The sequence below is a fragment of the Chrysochloris asiatica genome, unplaced genomic scaffold (genome assembly GCF_000296735.1).
Source record: "Chrysochloris asiatica unplaced genomic scaffold, ChrAsi1.0 scaffold00076, whole genome shotgun sequence".
Classification (NCBI taxonomy): Eukaryota; Metazoa; Chordata; class Mammalia; order Afrosoricida; family Chrysochloridae; genus Chrysochloris; species Chrysochloris asiatica.
In genome coordinates this window covers 4,906,867-4,921,493 of record NW_006408594.1, presented here as the reverse complement: position 1 = coordinate 4,921,493, position 14,627 = coordinate 4,906,867, and the positions used below count along the sequence as shown (strand labels likewise).

Below are 14,627 nucleotides of genomic sequence, written 5' to 3'. Positions count from 1 at the left end.
TTGGTGGTGACCTTCAAAGGAAGACATAGGAAACCAGAGAAAGTGGATGAAAAGTTCAATAACTGGGTCCTTGGGAGGAATAAAGGCTTTGCTAGGATGGTCAGCCTAGGAGGGTTGTTGACTTCTCGGTTTCACTATAAGTGTTTATCAGGGGTTGCTCCTGGCTGACTGGCATTTCCATCACCATCTAGGAATGCAAATTAAAATCAAGATTCCTGTCCTCCATCTGCACCATCCCAATCTGAAAGGGAAGGAAGTGTGTGCTGCATTCTGACTAACTTCCCAGAAGGTTTCTGAGAACCCAAAGCTTGAGAACCACCGCTGTAACCCACAGACTAGAAGAAAAGGAAGATGCCCTCAAAATCATTTTCCCAGTGAAGGAAAAAATGCCCAGATTGTGCAAATCAAACCAAGTGATGACTGTACCAAGAGCCCTTTCAATGCCACAGCGAACGGGGGTTCTCAATATGGAACTCTTTGGGGACCCCGAAACCCTTTTGAAGGGTCAAAACTATTTTCATCATAATCCTCAGAGACGTTGCTTGCTTTTGTCACTCTCAGTCTCTCATGAGGGCACAGTGGTGTGTACACGTGAGATCCGTGGTACGTGACTTCATAACAGATTGAATACAGAAGTAGAGAGGAGTCCCAGCTCTCCGCTCAGGCATTCAGAGTCAGAGACCTGCAGAAATGAAACAGACTGACGCCTGCCATGCTCCAAAGTTCTTTGTTTCAGAAAATAGTGATTTTGTTTGTTTATTTCTTTGTTTTTGTTATAGTACAGCTTACATATTTCAAATGGACAAAAAGATTAGTATCATTTACAGTTATCTTAATGTAACTAGTCCTTGAATGGGAGCTTCCTTTGCAGTACTTTGAAGTCTGTAAGACATATCTAGAAAATTTACTACTGTGGAAAATGACGGCTGCTTCAATTGAATGGGGGTCAGGGAAGGGAAGGGCCTGTGGTTTTTCTTTTTGATTAATTGCTATAACACTGTCCTTCAGGTGGCTGAGGGAGTTTTGTATTTTCTTCAGACATCATTAGGCGCCAAAGGTCTTGCAGGACAACTTTGATGCTATGTGTTTTGCCATTTTGTTAGCACTGATATGATTCTTGGTTCCACCACTGCATTAGAACTATTCACTCCATTCATATTAATTTTTGTTACAAATCTTACCAAAGGTGCGGTGCTTCTGGGTATTTAGGCCCACATTCTATTTTAAGCCTGCATATCTGGCTTTCATAAATTTTTCTTGGAGGCCCAGTTATCAACCCTGTCCATCTTGTAAGTGTCATGACTTCACCATCTTCTGGTGGTTGGTGGTTGTGTGCTGGGAAGCAGTTCTGATTCATAGCGACCTTATGTAGGGTTTCTGAGGCTGTACATCTTTATGGGAGCAGAAAGCCTCATCAAGTTCTCCCTTAGAACAGCTGGTAGTTTCAAACTGCTGACCTTGATTTTAGCAGCCTAACTCGTAACCACTATGCTACCAGAGCTCCTTAAACCCCAGCTAACTGTGCCATCTACACCTTTCTGGTCTTCTTCGAGTTCTCCCAAAAGTTGAAAATTGTGAGGGACTTTTATTCCTGAGGCCATGGTGGCTGCCATCTTGTGCAGCTGTTGCTTGTAGGCTGACCCCTTTTTTACCCCACCCCCACCCCACCTGTCCCTTAGTCCTTACTGGGAAATAATTATTTTTATAAAAATATGCTATTTTAAAAATATATTTGTTATGTTTATGTCTATCGATGTATCTTATTTATGATTGATTTAAGAATAAATAACTAGTTTTCACGTCTCAGGTAAATATTGGTATAGAAAAACTGCATACACCAAAGCTCTGTGGGTCCTTGGTCATTTTTAGAGCCATCAGAGAATTCTGAGACCAAAAGATTTGAGAATCATTGTCCTCAAGCAGGGGTCAGTAAAGGGTCAGAGAGTACAGGTCTGAGGCTTTGTGAACTAAGAAGAAGCAACTTGAGTTTATCATGTTGTTGTTGTTAGGTGCCATCGAGTCGGTTCTGATTCATAGTGACCCTCTGCACAATAGAATGAAACACTGCCCAGTCCTGCACCATCTGCACCATGGTTGTTACATTTGAGCACATTGTGGCTGCTATGGTGTCAATCCATCTTATTGGGGGTCTTCCTCTTTTTGGCTGATCCTTTACTTGTTCAAGCATGATGTCTTTCTTCAGGGATTGGTCCCTTCTTATAACATGTCCAAAGTATGAGAGACAAAGTCTCACCATCCTGGCTTTTAAGGAACATTCTCGATGGACTTCATCCAAGCCAGATTTGTTTGTTCTTCTGAGAGTCCATGGTACTTTCACTATTCTTCAACAACACCATAATTCAAATGCATCAATTCTTCTATGGTCTTCCTTATTAGGTTTCTGTTTGTTTGTTTTTTAATATGCATATGAGGCTGTTGAAAATACCATGGCTTGGGTCAGGCACTTCTTGGTCCTCAAACTAACATCTTTGTTCTTGAACACTTTAAAGAGGTCTTGTGCAGTAGATTTCCCTAATGCAATACGTCCTTTGAATTCTCAGCTGCTGCTTCCATGAGTGTTGATTGTGGATCCAAGCAAAATGATGTCTTTGACAACTTCAATCTTTTCTCCATTTATCCTGATGTTATGTATTGGTCCAGTGGTGAGGATTTTTGGTTTTTTTACACTGAGGTACAATCCACACTGAAGGCTGTGGTCTTTGATCTTCATCAGCAAGTATTTTATGTCCTCTTTGCTTCTAGCAAACAAGGTTGTATCATCTGCTTATCAGTTTGTTAATGAGTCTTCTTCCAGTCCTGATTCTACATTTTCCTTCATTTAATCCAGCTTCTTGGATTCTTTGCTCAGCATACTGAGTATGATGAAAGAGTACAACCCTGGCACACACCTTTCCTGATTTAAAACCATTCAGTGTTCCCTTGTTCTGTTCAAACAACTGCCTCTTGGTCTATGTACAGGTTCCTCATGAGCGCAATTAAGTGATCTGGACTTCCATTCTTTGCCATGTTATCCATAGTTTGCAGTGTTATCCACACAGTGAAATGCCTTTGTAGATTCAATGAAGCTTAGTAAACATCCTTCTGGCATTCTTTGCTTTCAACCAATATCGAGCTGATGTCAGAAGCGATATCCATGGTTCCAGGTCTTCTGAATCTGGCTCTAATTTCTGGAAGTTCAATGTTGATGTACAACTGCAATCCTTTTTTAATTATCATCAGCAAAAATGTACTTGTATGTGGTATTAATGATATTATTCCATGATTTCCATATGCTGTGGGGTCATCTTTCTTGGGTATGGGCACAAATATGAATCTGTACCAGTCAGATGGCCAAATAACTGTCTTCCAAATTTCTTGACATAGATGAATGTGTGCCTCCAGTGCTGCATCAGTTTGTTAAAAGATTTCAATTTGTACTCTGTCAATTCCTGGAGCCTTATTCCACACACACACACACACACACACACACACACCCTCCCACAATACCTTCAGTGCAGCCTGGACTTCTTCCTTCAATACCGTTGGTTCTTGAGCATACGCTACCTCTTGAAATGGTTGAACATAGGTTATTCCATTTTGGTACAGTAACTCTCTGTGTTCTTTCCATCTCTTTTTTTTTTTTTTTTTAATGTTTTATTGTGAATTATGTGATAGTTTTCATGGGAGAACATTAGTTTTACATTCATCCTATCGTATATCGTTTCATTGCCATGGTTACAATCCCCTCCATGCATCATCAACCAACCAAAGGATATACACTACAACCTTTCTCCTCCGGTGGTCAGCACGCAGCCCCCTACCTCTCTGTGTCTAAAGTCCCCAGCTGCTCCGTCTCTCCACGTCATCGTCTCTACCTCCATCTCTGGCATCACTGCCTCTCTGGGTAGGGTCCCGCTCTCCGCTCTTCTCCCTTCATGGTCCCAGGGACCTCCGCTCCTAGACTGCAAAGTTAATCACTCCCCTCCTTGCTACAAAATGTCTACCTTTACATTTCCAACCCTCACAATCAGTCCTGATAACAATTATTCACTATTGTATCACAAGAGACCTATCTGTCCATCTCCTTTTAATGCTTTCTGCATCATTCAATATTTTGCCCATGTTGTTGTTAAGTTCCATTGAGTCAGTTCCATCTCATAGAGTTCTTGTGTAAGGTTTCCTAAGAGTAGTTGGTGAGTTTGAACCACTGACTTTATGTCCAGAGCTTATCCTAAAGCACCACTTAGAATCCTTCAATATTGAAACTCGAAGCTTGAATTTTTTCTTCAGTTCTTTCAGCTTGAGAACTGCTGAGTGTGTTCTTCCCTTTTGGTTTTCCAACTCTAAGTCACTTTAGCTTTTTTTCTTTTTTTTTTTTTTACTTCTAACAGAAAGTTTCAGAGTCTATTCTGACATCCACTTTTTCCCTTTTCTTTCATTCCTGTCGTTTTCATGACCTTTTGCTTTCTTCCTATAGGATGTTCTTGATGTCATCCCACAACTCTTCTGGTCTTTGATCACTAGTGTCTAGTGCATCAAATCTCTTCTTGAGGTGTTTTCTAAATTCAGGTGGGATATACTCAAAGTCATATTTTGACTCTTGTGACGTTGGTTTAATTTTCTTCAACTTCAGCCTGAACTTGCATATGGCCAATTAATGGTCTACTCCACACTCATCTCCTACCAAGAGGGAAAACAAATTTCCACACATTTGTTCTTTAAACATTTTAAAATATAAGATCCCTTCTTAGCTCATAGTCTGTGGGCCAGATAGGGCCATGCTCTGCCCTAGAATATTGTCTAGTGAAGCCCCACGGCTCTCAGGGATAGAAACTCCTAGACTTGATCAAGTTACATATTAACTTTCCAAAGGCAGATACACTGTAGATGATTTTGATTCAGTAGAAAAGAGAACCCCAAAGCTTATAGTTTTATTGTCTGGTAGGACATTAACCCATTTTGGGTCTAATTTTACAATCTCATTTCAGCATTCCTTTGCTCCACAGCCCTGGTGTGGTGCTGTGGGTTAATGCGCTGGATTGTAAAGTCAGTATGAACCACAAGGTCGGTGGTTCAAGCTCACCAGCTGCTCCTCAGAAATCCTATGCAGGGTCACTATGGGTCAGAACTGACTCGATGGCACTTAAAAACAACAACCACATAGATAGATGGTGTAGTGCAGGATAATGCGCTGGGCCACAAGGTGGGTTTGAACTACAAAGTATGTGGTTCAAACTCACCAGCCACTCCTTGGAAACCCTACACAGGGTCGCTATGAGTTGGAACCAACTCCATAGAATTTAACAACAACAGTGATAGATAGATAGATAGCTGGATAGGAGTCCTGATATGCAGCTATAGGATCTGCACTGAGCTGCTAACCACAAGGCCGGTGGTTCAAACCCATCAGCCATTCCTCAGAAACCCTATATAGTGTTGCTATGAATCAGAGCCAACTCAACAGCATACAACAAGATAGATAAGGAGCCTTGGTGGCACAGTGGGTTAAGCATGGGCTGCTAACTAAAAGTTTGACAGTTCGAACCCACCAGCTGCTTCACAGGAGAAAGATGAGGCAGTCAGTTTCCATAAATCTTCACATCCTTGTAAACGCTCCTGTCTAGTCTATGTTGTTGTTGTTGTTGTCAGGTGCCATCAAGTTGGAATTGACTCATAGCGACCCCATGCACAGCAGAACAAAACAATGTCCGATCCTGGGCCAACCTCACTACCGTTGCCACACTTGACACCATCAATGATGCCACCTGGCTGATCCATCTCGTTGGGGGTCTTGCTCTCTTTCTCTGAGCCTCCACCTTATCCAGCATGACATCCTTCTCCAGCGACTGTTCTCTCCTGACAATATGTCCAAAGTATGAGAGACGAAGCTTAGCCATCTTGGCCTCCGAGGCCGTATATCTTTACGGGAGCAGAAAGTCTCATCTTTTTTTTCCGTACTAGATTCAAATTGCTGACCATGTGGTTAGCACTCCCCACTCATAACCCACTACATTACCAGGGCTCCTCCCACTATGGTCCAGGTTGGCTATTTTAACCCACTTAGTGGTGTCCATGGAAGAAAGACCTGGTGATCTGCATGAACACCCATGGAGCACAGTTTGATTCTGTAACTCGTGGAGTTGATGTGAATCGGAATCAACTTGATGGCAATGGATTTGGTTTTTTGGTTGATAGACTTACGGATGGATGGATGGATGGATGATGGATGGACAGATGGATGGATGATGGATGGACAGTTAGTGACCAAGAGTCTATTTCTTATACTCTCCTTTGAACCAGCATTACCATCTTACTGGTTCCCTCATTCATGACTTAAATAAATTTTGGCACCTATTCATTTTATTTCTATATGAGAATCATGATTTAGCATTTTTGGAAATCATTCGTTGACTTAGCATTTCTGTCTACCAGAGAGGTAAGAGTTTGACTGCAAGCTGAGAGGAGAAGGAGGTTAGAGAAGGTATAATCAGAATTTAAACTCTGCCTTCCTCTGGAAGATGGGCTGAGACCCTTGCCCCCACCTATATGCTGGGTAGAAAGTCTCCACAGTGTCGGGGGTATCTGAGAATTCAGGAGATCAGAGTCAAAGGGCACAGCAGCCCTGCACAGTGTCAGGGGTCCTGGCCACACAGATCATGGTGTGAACAGTGCCCCCTGGGCTCAGCCAGAAAGCTGTGGGCCGCTTGGAGAGAAGGGAAGGGATTGCAAGATTATTTTCAGTGATCAGGGAAAAGGGTATATTGTGAGCAAACAGAAATCAATGAGAGAAAAATCAGGCACATTTATGTACAACTAAACCACACATACACACAAACATGTTACACACATCTGGACACTCTCCCACCCTACAGACTCAAGCCTAGCTCAGGATCCCTCACTGCCGCACCCCCACACACACCCAGAGAGTCCAGATCAGGCTCCCTGCACCCACTATGGAAATCATGTGTCCCCAGACCCTCAGCCAAACCAAGAAAAACACCAACTCAAAAGGAAGGGGGTAGGAAAACAGAAAAAATAGCGTACCCAGCGTGGAATTCAGTGCAACTATGTCTTTCACACTGGTCTCTGTTAAAAAAAAACACACACACACACAACAAAAACACAAGGGGAAAAAACAAATAAACAAAAGTAAATAAAATAAAAAACGAAAAGAAAAATAGAAGAGCCCATCAGAACCAGCTTTGTCTGAGATTTACCAAGTGTCTCCCATGGCCCTCCATCCCCTTCGCCCCTCTGACCTGGCTCCTGGTCACTCAGACTTGGAAGTCCGCCTTGAAAACATCCCAGGCCTTGCCACCAGCCTGCCTCCCTGCACACCAGGCTGACCCCAGGCTGCCCGTCCCTGGTACTGACCCAGGATCACCAGGCCCTCAGAGTCCACCTCGTACTCGGTCCTGTAGGGTGCGGTGGTTGAGCTGTTGGCTGTGGAAAGTAGTTCCTCCACCAGTAGTGCGCGGACCCTATCAGGGCTCAGCATTGGCCGACGATGCTCGGGGATTTGGAGGACGAACCAGAAGAAGCAGGTAAAGGGTCCCTCCCTACGACAGATTAAAATAAGAGGGGCTGGAGACAAGAGATGGGAGTCTGGCCCCTGCCCAGCCTGCTGGGAGCAATCCTATTCTGGCTCAGGCTTATTGAGCGTTTACCATAGTCTCAGTCTTTACCAAGAAACCTTCCAACAACCTGGCATCAGACCCTCTTACAGGTGAGGAAACAAACAGAGGTACAGAGGTTAATTGCTGTCAAAAAAAATGGCAGATCTGAACACAGTCACTGAACTCTTGGGCCCATGTGCTAACCAACACCTCCAGGGCCTCACCACAAGTAAGAGGGCTTCAAAAAGTTCATGCAAAAATTCCACTATCTTTTAATTTTATTTGTCCACCAACTTTCTCAAGCCCCCTCATATGCACCAAGCACTTGAGAAGTACGCTACATTAGTGGTCGAACGTGTTTCTTGTTGCCGAGATGGGGAAACCAAGTTCAATGAAGGGATGCCATACACAAGAAGCCAAATCCCCTACCACATTACATCAGCAGCCCCCAGAACACCCCACTCTATGAATCTGAGCCTCTAGCAGGGGCAGTGTAGGGAACTGGGGGCAACTTACCCAAAGGAGTAGACAGAGCTGGAGTTGTAGAAGGGACCCAGGCGGGTGCTGGCAATGAGCTCCCGGAGCTAAAAGGAGGAAAAACAACCATTGGTTACATGACCAGGTAGCCCTAAGTACCTTTCCACCTGGGCATCTCTCACCCCTCCGGGTAGCCCTGCTTGACAGAGGAGCCTGCGGAAGCCCATAGGCATGCAAGGCTCTCCTGAGGTCACACAGTGGTGAGTGACCAACCAGGGCACCAACCTTACATCCATTCCACCTTTTGTCCCCTTTGTCCCACAGCCAGTCACTGCCCCACCCCAACTCTGTGTTCCACCTGAACACCAGTGGCTTTCTTTCCGGGTCTTTGGAAGCCACTCATCAACTCTGAAAAGCCCACTTGGCTCCTGATTGCCCTTCCTCACCTACCCTGACTGGGAGCCCAGCGGCATGGTCTGCGTACATATTCAACTACAGTTCTGATGGTGGGGTCAGATGAAGAATGCGCTTTCCTCAAGTCCATGTTATCTTAGATGGGGTTCTGAGACTGTAACACTTTATGGGAGCAGACAGCTTCATCTTTCTTTAGCAGCGTGGTTGGTGATTTTGAACTGCCAACCTTGCCATTAGCAACCCAATGCTTAATCCACAGTGCCACCAGGTCTCCTAGTAAATAGCACAGGTCAAAGTGCCTTTGACCCTAGAACCCATGAACTTTCTACCCAGTATCACACCTTCCTCCTTAGTATCTCCCCATCATGCCTAGAACAGGGAGGCTCATGGTGAGGGCTCCGGATGGATTGAGCAATTGGCTTAGCCTGATCAGAACCACCTCCCCAACCCATCACCAAATCCTGCCACCTGTTGTTAGCTTCTCCCTCCTGCCCACCTCCCCTCCCCACCATCCATCCATCCTTACCATCTTCTGGGCTTTGGCAGTTTCACTGCGAAAGGCACTGGACTCCCGTCGGGCCAGGTCCTGGGAGAAGTGACGATTGAGCACTCGGAGGCTGCCTGAGTACACTTGGCTGACCATCACTTCCGCCTTGTACCCTGCCCAGGATGGAGTCAGCAGGGTTAACCGAGGGAGCAGATGAGAAGGCCTCCTGCACTCTCCACCCCCACTGTCTCCTCCCACCCTAAACCCTCAGCTCAGTCTCAGCGTCTCAGGTCTCCAAGGCACCGCCATCATCTTTCTCTTTGTCATTGTCATCCAAAGTGTATTTGGTGACCAACTGGCCCCAAGGTACCAGGTGGATAGTGCCCCAAGGGTTGTAAGGATACAGATGACAGGAAGAACAGGAAACCCATGTGGGTTCAGAGGTCAAGGTCATGGGTTAGCCTCTCACCAGTTTAGCCAGGGATTCCACCAACAAGGGGCATTAGTGAACCAAACATTAGCGTATGGGGGGGGGGAGGGGGGGGAGGGAGCTACTGATCCAACAATACCTGTGAGAAGTACCATCAAGGTGTCCCTGAGAGAACATGAATGAAACCCGTCCTGGACTGGGGGCTCAGTTATAAGGACTGAGAAAGTAAACTGGGAAAAGGAGAGGGAAGGAAGTATTTTCCATCAGAGGAAAGAGCATGAGCAAATGCCCTGAGGCAGAAAGATCATGTTGTTGTTGTTGTTGTCAGGTGCCATCAGGTAGGAACCGACTCATAGAGACCCCATGCACAGCAGAACGAAACAATGTCCGATCCTGGGCCAACCTCACTACTGCTGCCACACTTGAGTCCATCAATGATGCCACCTGGCCAATCCATCTCATTAGGGGTCTTCCTCTTTTTCTCTGACCCTCCACCTTACCCAGCATGACATCCTTCTCCAGTGACTGTTTCCTCCGGACAATATGTCCAAAGTATGAGAGACGAAGCTTAGCTATCTTGGCCTCCAAGGATCACTCTGGCTGCACTTCTTCCAAAACAGAAAGATCATAGAGATGATAAAAAGTTAGTGGCCTGCTTGGTTGGGGCAATTAAAGAGGTAGAGGGAAGGGTCATATAGCAAGAAGCTAGAGCATCAGTAAGACCAAGAGGATTTTGGTCCTTCTCAGTGAGCAAAGAAAACCCTGAAAGGGTTATAATTGGGGGTAACATCAGATTCTCATGGTGCTGTAGGATCAGCACTGGACTGCGAACCACAAAGTTGACCATCCAACCCATCATCTGCTCCTCGGAAACCCTCTACAGGGTCGCTATGAATCAGAACCTACTCAATGGCACTTAACAGCAACAACAACAAAGCTCAGTTTGAGCTGATGTTCAGGGGTTGGATTCATAGCCCTGAGTTTATACTCCTATTTATTCATTAATTGATTGATTCAACATGTATTTATTGACAACTTACTATATGCAGGTACAGGTCTAAAGCACTTGGGACTATATCAGTATAACAATGAACAAAACAACAAAGCAAAGAAAGGAAACAAAAAACTGCTCTCAAGAGCCTATAGTTTAGCAAGGAAGCCAGATACAAACAACAGAACATAGAGATGAGATGTGCTATTGGGATCACGGGCTGGGGATGGATTGCAGTTATAAGTAGGGAGGTCAGAGGAGAAGGTGACAGAGTTAGCCCACTCGGGGTGTGTACCTGGAGAAAGAGCATTCCATCAGAGAACCCAGCAAGTGCAAAGGCCCTGAGGCACAGGCATGAGGAACAACAAAGAGTGGGGTAGGGGGAGAGGAAGAGCAGGGTGAGGTGGGATGGAGCCTGGGGAAGAGAGGGAAGTCCTGTGGGTTGTACTGAGAGTTTTGATGATTTGATATACATTATAAGATGATTCTCTAAGATTGTGTTGAGAGAAGACTTGACCCATAGAGTTGGTCCTGACCCATAGCTACCCTGTATAGGGTTTCTGAGGAGTGGTTGGTGAGTTTGAACTGCGACCTTGAGGTTGAGTGCTTATCCTATGATGCCACACTAGGCCTCCTAACATCCAGGAGAAAGAAGTCTTCTGGTGACATATGTGTTAATGTCTTCAGAGGTTAACTGAAAGGTTGGGAGTTTGAGTCTACCGAGAGGCACCTTGGGAAAAAGGTCTGGTGGTCTCCTCCTGAAAACTCAGCTATTGACAACACTCTGGAGCACAGTTCTACTCTGACACACATGGGGTCACCATGAGCTGGAGCCCACTTGACAGCAATTGGTCATCTGATATAAAAGGAAGAGAGAGGCAAGAGAGAAATACCTGGGATGGTGCCCCATGGGATGTGGAAGATTGGGAGGCACAGGTTTGGAGGTGAGGCAGCCCAGAATTGCAACCTGAACCCGTGGGGCTGAGATGCCCCTTGGACATAGAGAGGAGGGAACTTGGGTTATAGTGTTTGGTAATGTAAATTCAGTAGTGCTCTAGGTATAAAAGGCTTTATACGATAAGCACTGGACTGTGAATCATAAGGCCCACGGTTCGAGCCTACCAGGTGCTCCTCAAGAGAAAGATGAGGCCTTCGCTCCTACAAAGATCTAAACCCTCGGAAACCCTAAATCTCTATGAGTCAGAACCGACTCCTCGGCACTTAACAAGGACTGGGTATAAAAGACATTTACATAAAACTCCAGGGGCTGGATGAGATCAGAAAGAAGCAGAGGAAGGCAGCAAAGACCCAGAGGAACGGGAGCTGTGTGCCCGGGGGTGGAGGGTGGCTTAGTTTTGAGGTGAAGAATGGAGGAAGGGAGCCCAGGCAGCTGTGGGTCAGGTGTGATGAGGATTGAGAACTGGCCCTTGGATTTAGGAACAAAGTCTCCCTGGTGACAGAGTGGTGGAGTGAGAGCAGATTGGGAGGGTCCCAGAGAGACTGGGGCTGGAATCAGAGGCCCCAGTGCACACACTTTCAAGGGGCTTGCTGCCAAGAGGAGGGTGGGGCTGCTGGGGAAAGATATGTGGTTCTGGGGCCCAGGCCATGGAGGGTGGGCAGAGGGGCTGAGACTTGGTGCTTGGAGGGGGCCAGCTTTGGGCAGGAAGGGATGTGGGGGCAGCTGGAGGGTGTGTCAAGGTGTGTTTGAGGCTAGTCTTCTGAGCAGTACTTGGTCCTTATTGAAGCTGAGGGAGAGGAAACGGCTGGAAGTTGGAGTGCAGAGGGACATGTGAAACCTCACAGCCAAAAGCAAGAGGGGAAGGGCCAGGGAAGGTGGTATGGGGGAGGGATTACACCTGGATGGGGCGCTGCATTCCCACCCAGCACTGAGCACCAGGCACAATGGGCAGCCAGCAACACAGTCTCCAGGCCCACCGCCTCTCAGCCTCTTCCTGGGCTCATCCTCCTCCAGCCATCTCCTTTGCAGACAGGGAGCTCCCCAAGAGCAGCCTGCATCCACTCTTGTCCAAGCCCACTGGAGCAATGCCTGGCTGGGTGGATGGGTGGAGGATCAGCACCTCCCCAAGTGCCCTGAACTTTCAGACCTTTCTGGGTGGGGTTATCTGACTTCCCGTGTTAAGGCTTAGAATCACTCAAGGGCAGGGGGTGGAGTGGGGGGTGTCCTAAGCCATTGGGACACTCTTCCTCCCCTGGAGGGTTTACCCCAGGAGTACCACAATCAGAAGCAATTAGTCTCTGCTGCTAAGAAAGACGATTCGCAGCCCCGTCCCCACTTAGTGGTTTACCCTGAAGACTAATTATTCCGCTGTGCTGCCAATGGAGGCCCTGGCAGCCCTGGCGCTATTTGGGGCGCTGGCTTCCTGCCGGTGGTGAAGTGCACACAGCTTCCACTCCCCGCCCACTGCTCAGCACTGGCAGTCACAGCCCACCCTGTGAGGCCTCACCATCCGTGGTTCGCATTCCTGACAAGATGGCCTCAGTGGCCAGTGCCAGCCACCCTCACGCTGACCGTCCCTGGAACTGAGTCTAGGCAGATCTCCATTCTGACTACTGCAAAATGGGTCCCACAATTCCTTCCGATGGGCCTGAGACCCCCCATGAATCATAGTGTTGTTCAGTACTGTTGAGTTTGCTCCGACTCACAGTGACCTTGTATAGGGTTTCCAAGAAGTGGCTGGTGTGTTTGAACAGCTGACTTTGCAGTTAGCAGTCCAGTGCTTATCCTACCATACCACACCAGGATTCTCTAACCAGTGAAAATGCTATCTAACTTTCACAGAGTGTTTACTTGTGAAAATCTCTGATCCCTTAGGCAGAGATGGTGGCCCCTGCCATAGGCACTCTCACCCCCCGGGGTTCCTCTATCCTAGCACACGTTATATGCCTGACCCTGCAGCCAAGTCATGAGGATGGGGGCAGAGGCTGACACACAGGGGGTGTGCAGTACTGAATGAATGAATGAATGAGTCTTTCACAGAGTACAGGGAGCATTCTCATACACACTATGACTGCCTATGGCCAAGAGTTGAAGGAATAAAATACAGTTTCCATTGGTTTTAGAGCAAGACATAGTAGGTGCTCAACAAATGTTGAAAGAATGGAAGGATGGCTGAATGAATGGGTTCAGAACATGGGCCATCTGCTTCTGGAGCTCCAGGGGATTGGTTGAGGGGAAAACAGGGTCAACATTAAGGACACGGAGTGGCCCGAATCCAGCTACATTCTCTGTTGAATCCCCATGTGTCCACGCTAGGGCAGGAAAGAGTCCCCTGGTAGCCCAAGTCCTGTGTCCCCTCACTCACCTCTATCTGTGCTGGGGCCTGGAGACACAGAGGTGATGGAACTGTGGTCCCCACCCTAGAGAAACTCCAGGCTGGGCTTAAGTGAGCAGAATTACTAATTGGTACATGCGTACCCGGCGCCACGGGCCTCTGCCAGGAGAGACGGGCTGGCTGGGAGCCCCAAGGGCAACCCAGGAGGGCTGTGGACAAGGGAAGGCGGTGTTTACAATCCCTTTGGCTTGTGCTTTTTCACAAGAACAGGCTGCTGGGTTCAATTCACACTTGGCCAAAGCAGGAGACAGAGCTGAGTCACCAAACATGGAAAGTAGGCTGCATAACCCTGCCATTTCACAGGACAGGAAAAGGGCACAGAGAGGGAAAGTGACTAGCCCAAGGTTACACAGAACGTTGCTATACATTGCTGAGTCCAGAATCCTGGTTCCTGCTGTGCCCCTATGGCCAACCCAAGCCCTCCTCAGGTGCCTAAGTAGTTACCTAGGAAGTACCAGAGCAGGACCCCCACCGCAGCCAGCACGACCAGGGCCAGCCACAGGGGCGCCACTCGGAGGTAGTTCCGGCCTTTCCTCTTCGAGTCCTTGGGACCCTTGAACATTCCCTCTGGCTCTGCCTCCTCGCCCTCGCCTCCATCGCTCTGTCCACCAGCTTCATGCGGAGCCTCAGTCCTGGACATCCTGGGGAATGGGGAAACAAACAGGTTGGAAACAGCTTGGTATTTGCAAAGCAGCCTTCACTGAGCTCCGATGGGGCCCTACCTTTGGGAGGGGAAGATAGCAACCCCAGGTAGAAGTGTTTGGAAGCGGGCACTGAGCCCAGTTCACAGAGGGAAGCAATCTGAGTTTCTCACCCAAGATGGGGAGCAGTAGTGCTCCGGACGCCACTTTCTCTCCTG

At 47.3% G+C, this 14,627-nt stretch overlaps 1 protein-coding gene and 1 pseudogene across 1 annotated transcript in view; both read right to left on the bottom strand.

Moving 5' to 3' along the window:
- TMPRSS6 (transmembrane protease, serine 6) overlaps window positions 1-14,408 on the bottom strand; it is a 59,786-nt gene extending 45,378 nt beyond the window's left edge. Inside the window, exons 1-5 of the mRNA XM_006865279.1 lie at window positions 14,213-14,408; window positions 9,034-9,167; window positions 8,133-8,200; window positions 7,375-7,559; window positions 7,045-7,086 (exon numbers count right to left, since the gene is read on the bottom strand). Of these exons, the coding sequence (XP_006865341.1) occupies window positions 7,045-7,086; window positions 7,375-7,559; window positions 8,133-8,200; window positions 9,034-9,167; window positions 14,213-14,408 (625 nt within the window). The remainder of the gene's footprint in view (window positions 1-7,044; window positions 7,087-7,374; window positions 7,560-8,132; window positions 8,201-9,033; window positions 9,168-14,212) is intronic.
- On the bottom strand, window positions 983-1,613 carry LOC102835818 (annotated as a pseudogene).
- Window positions 14,409-14,627: the final 219 nt, after the last annotated feature.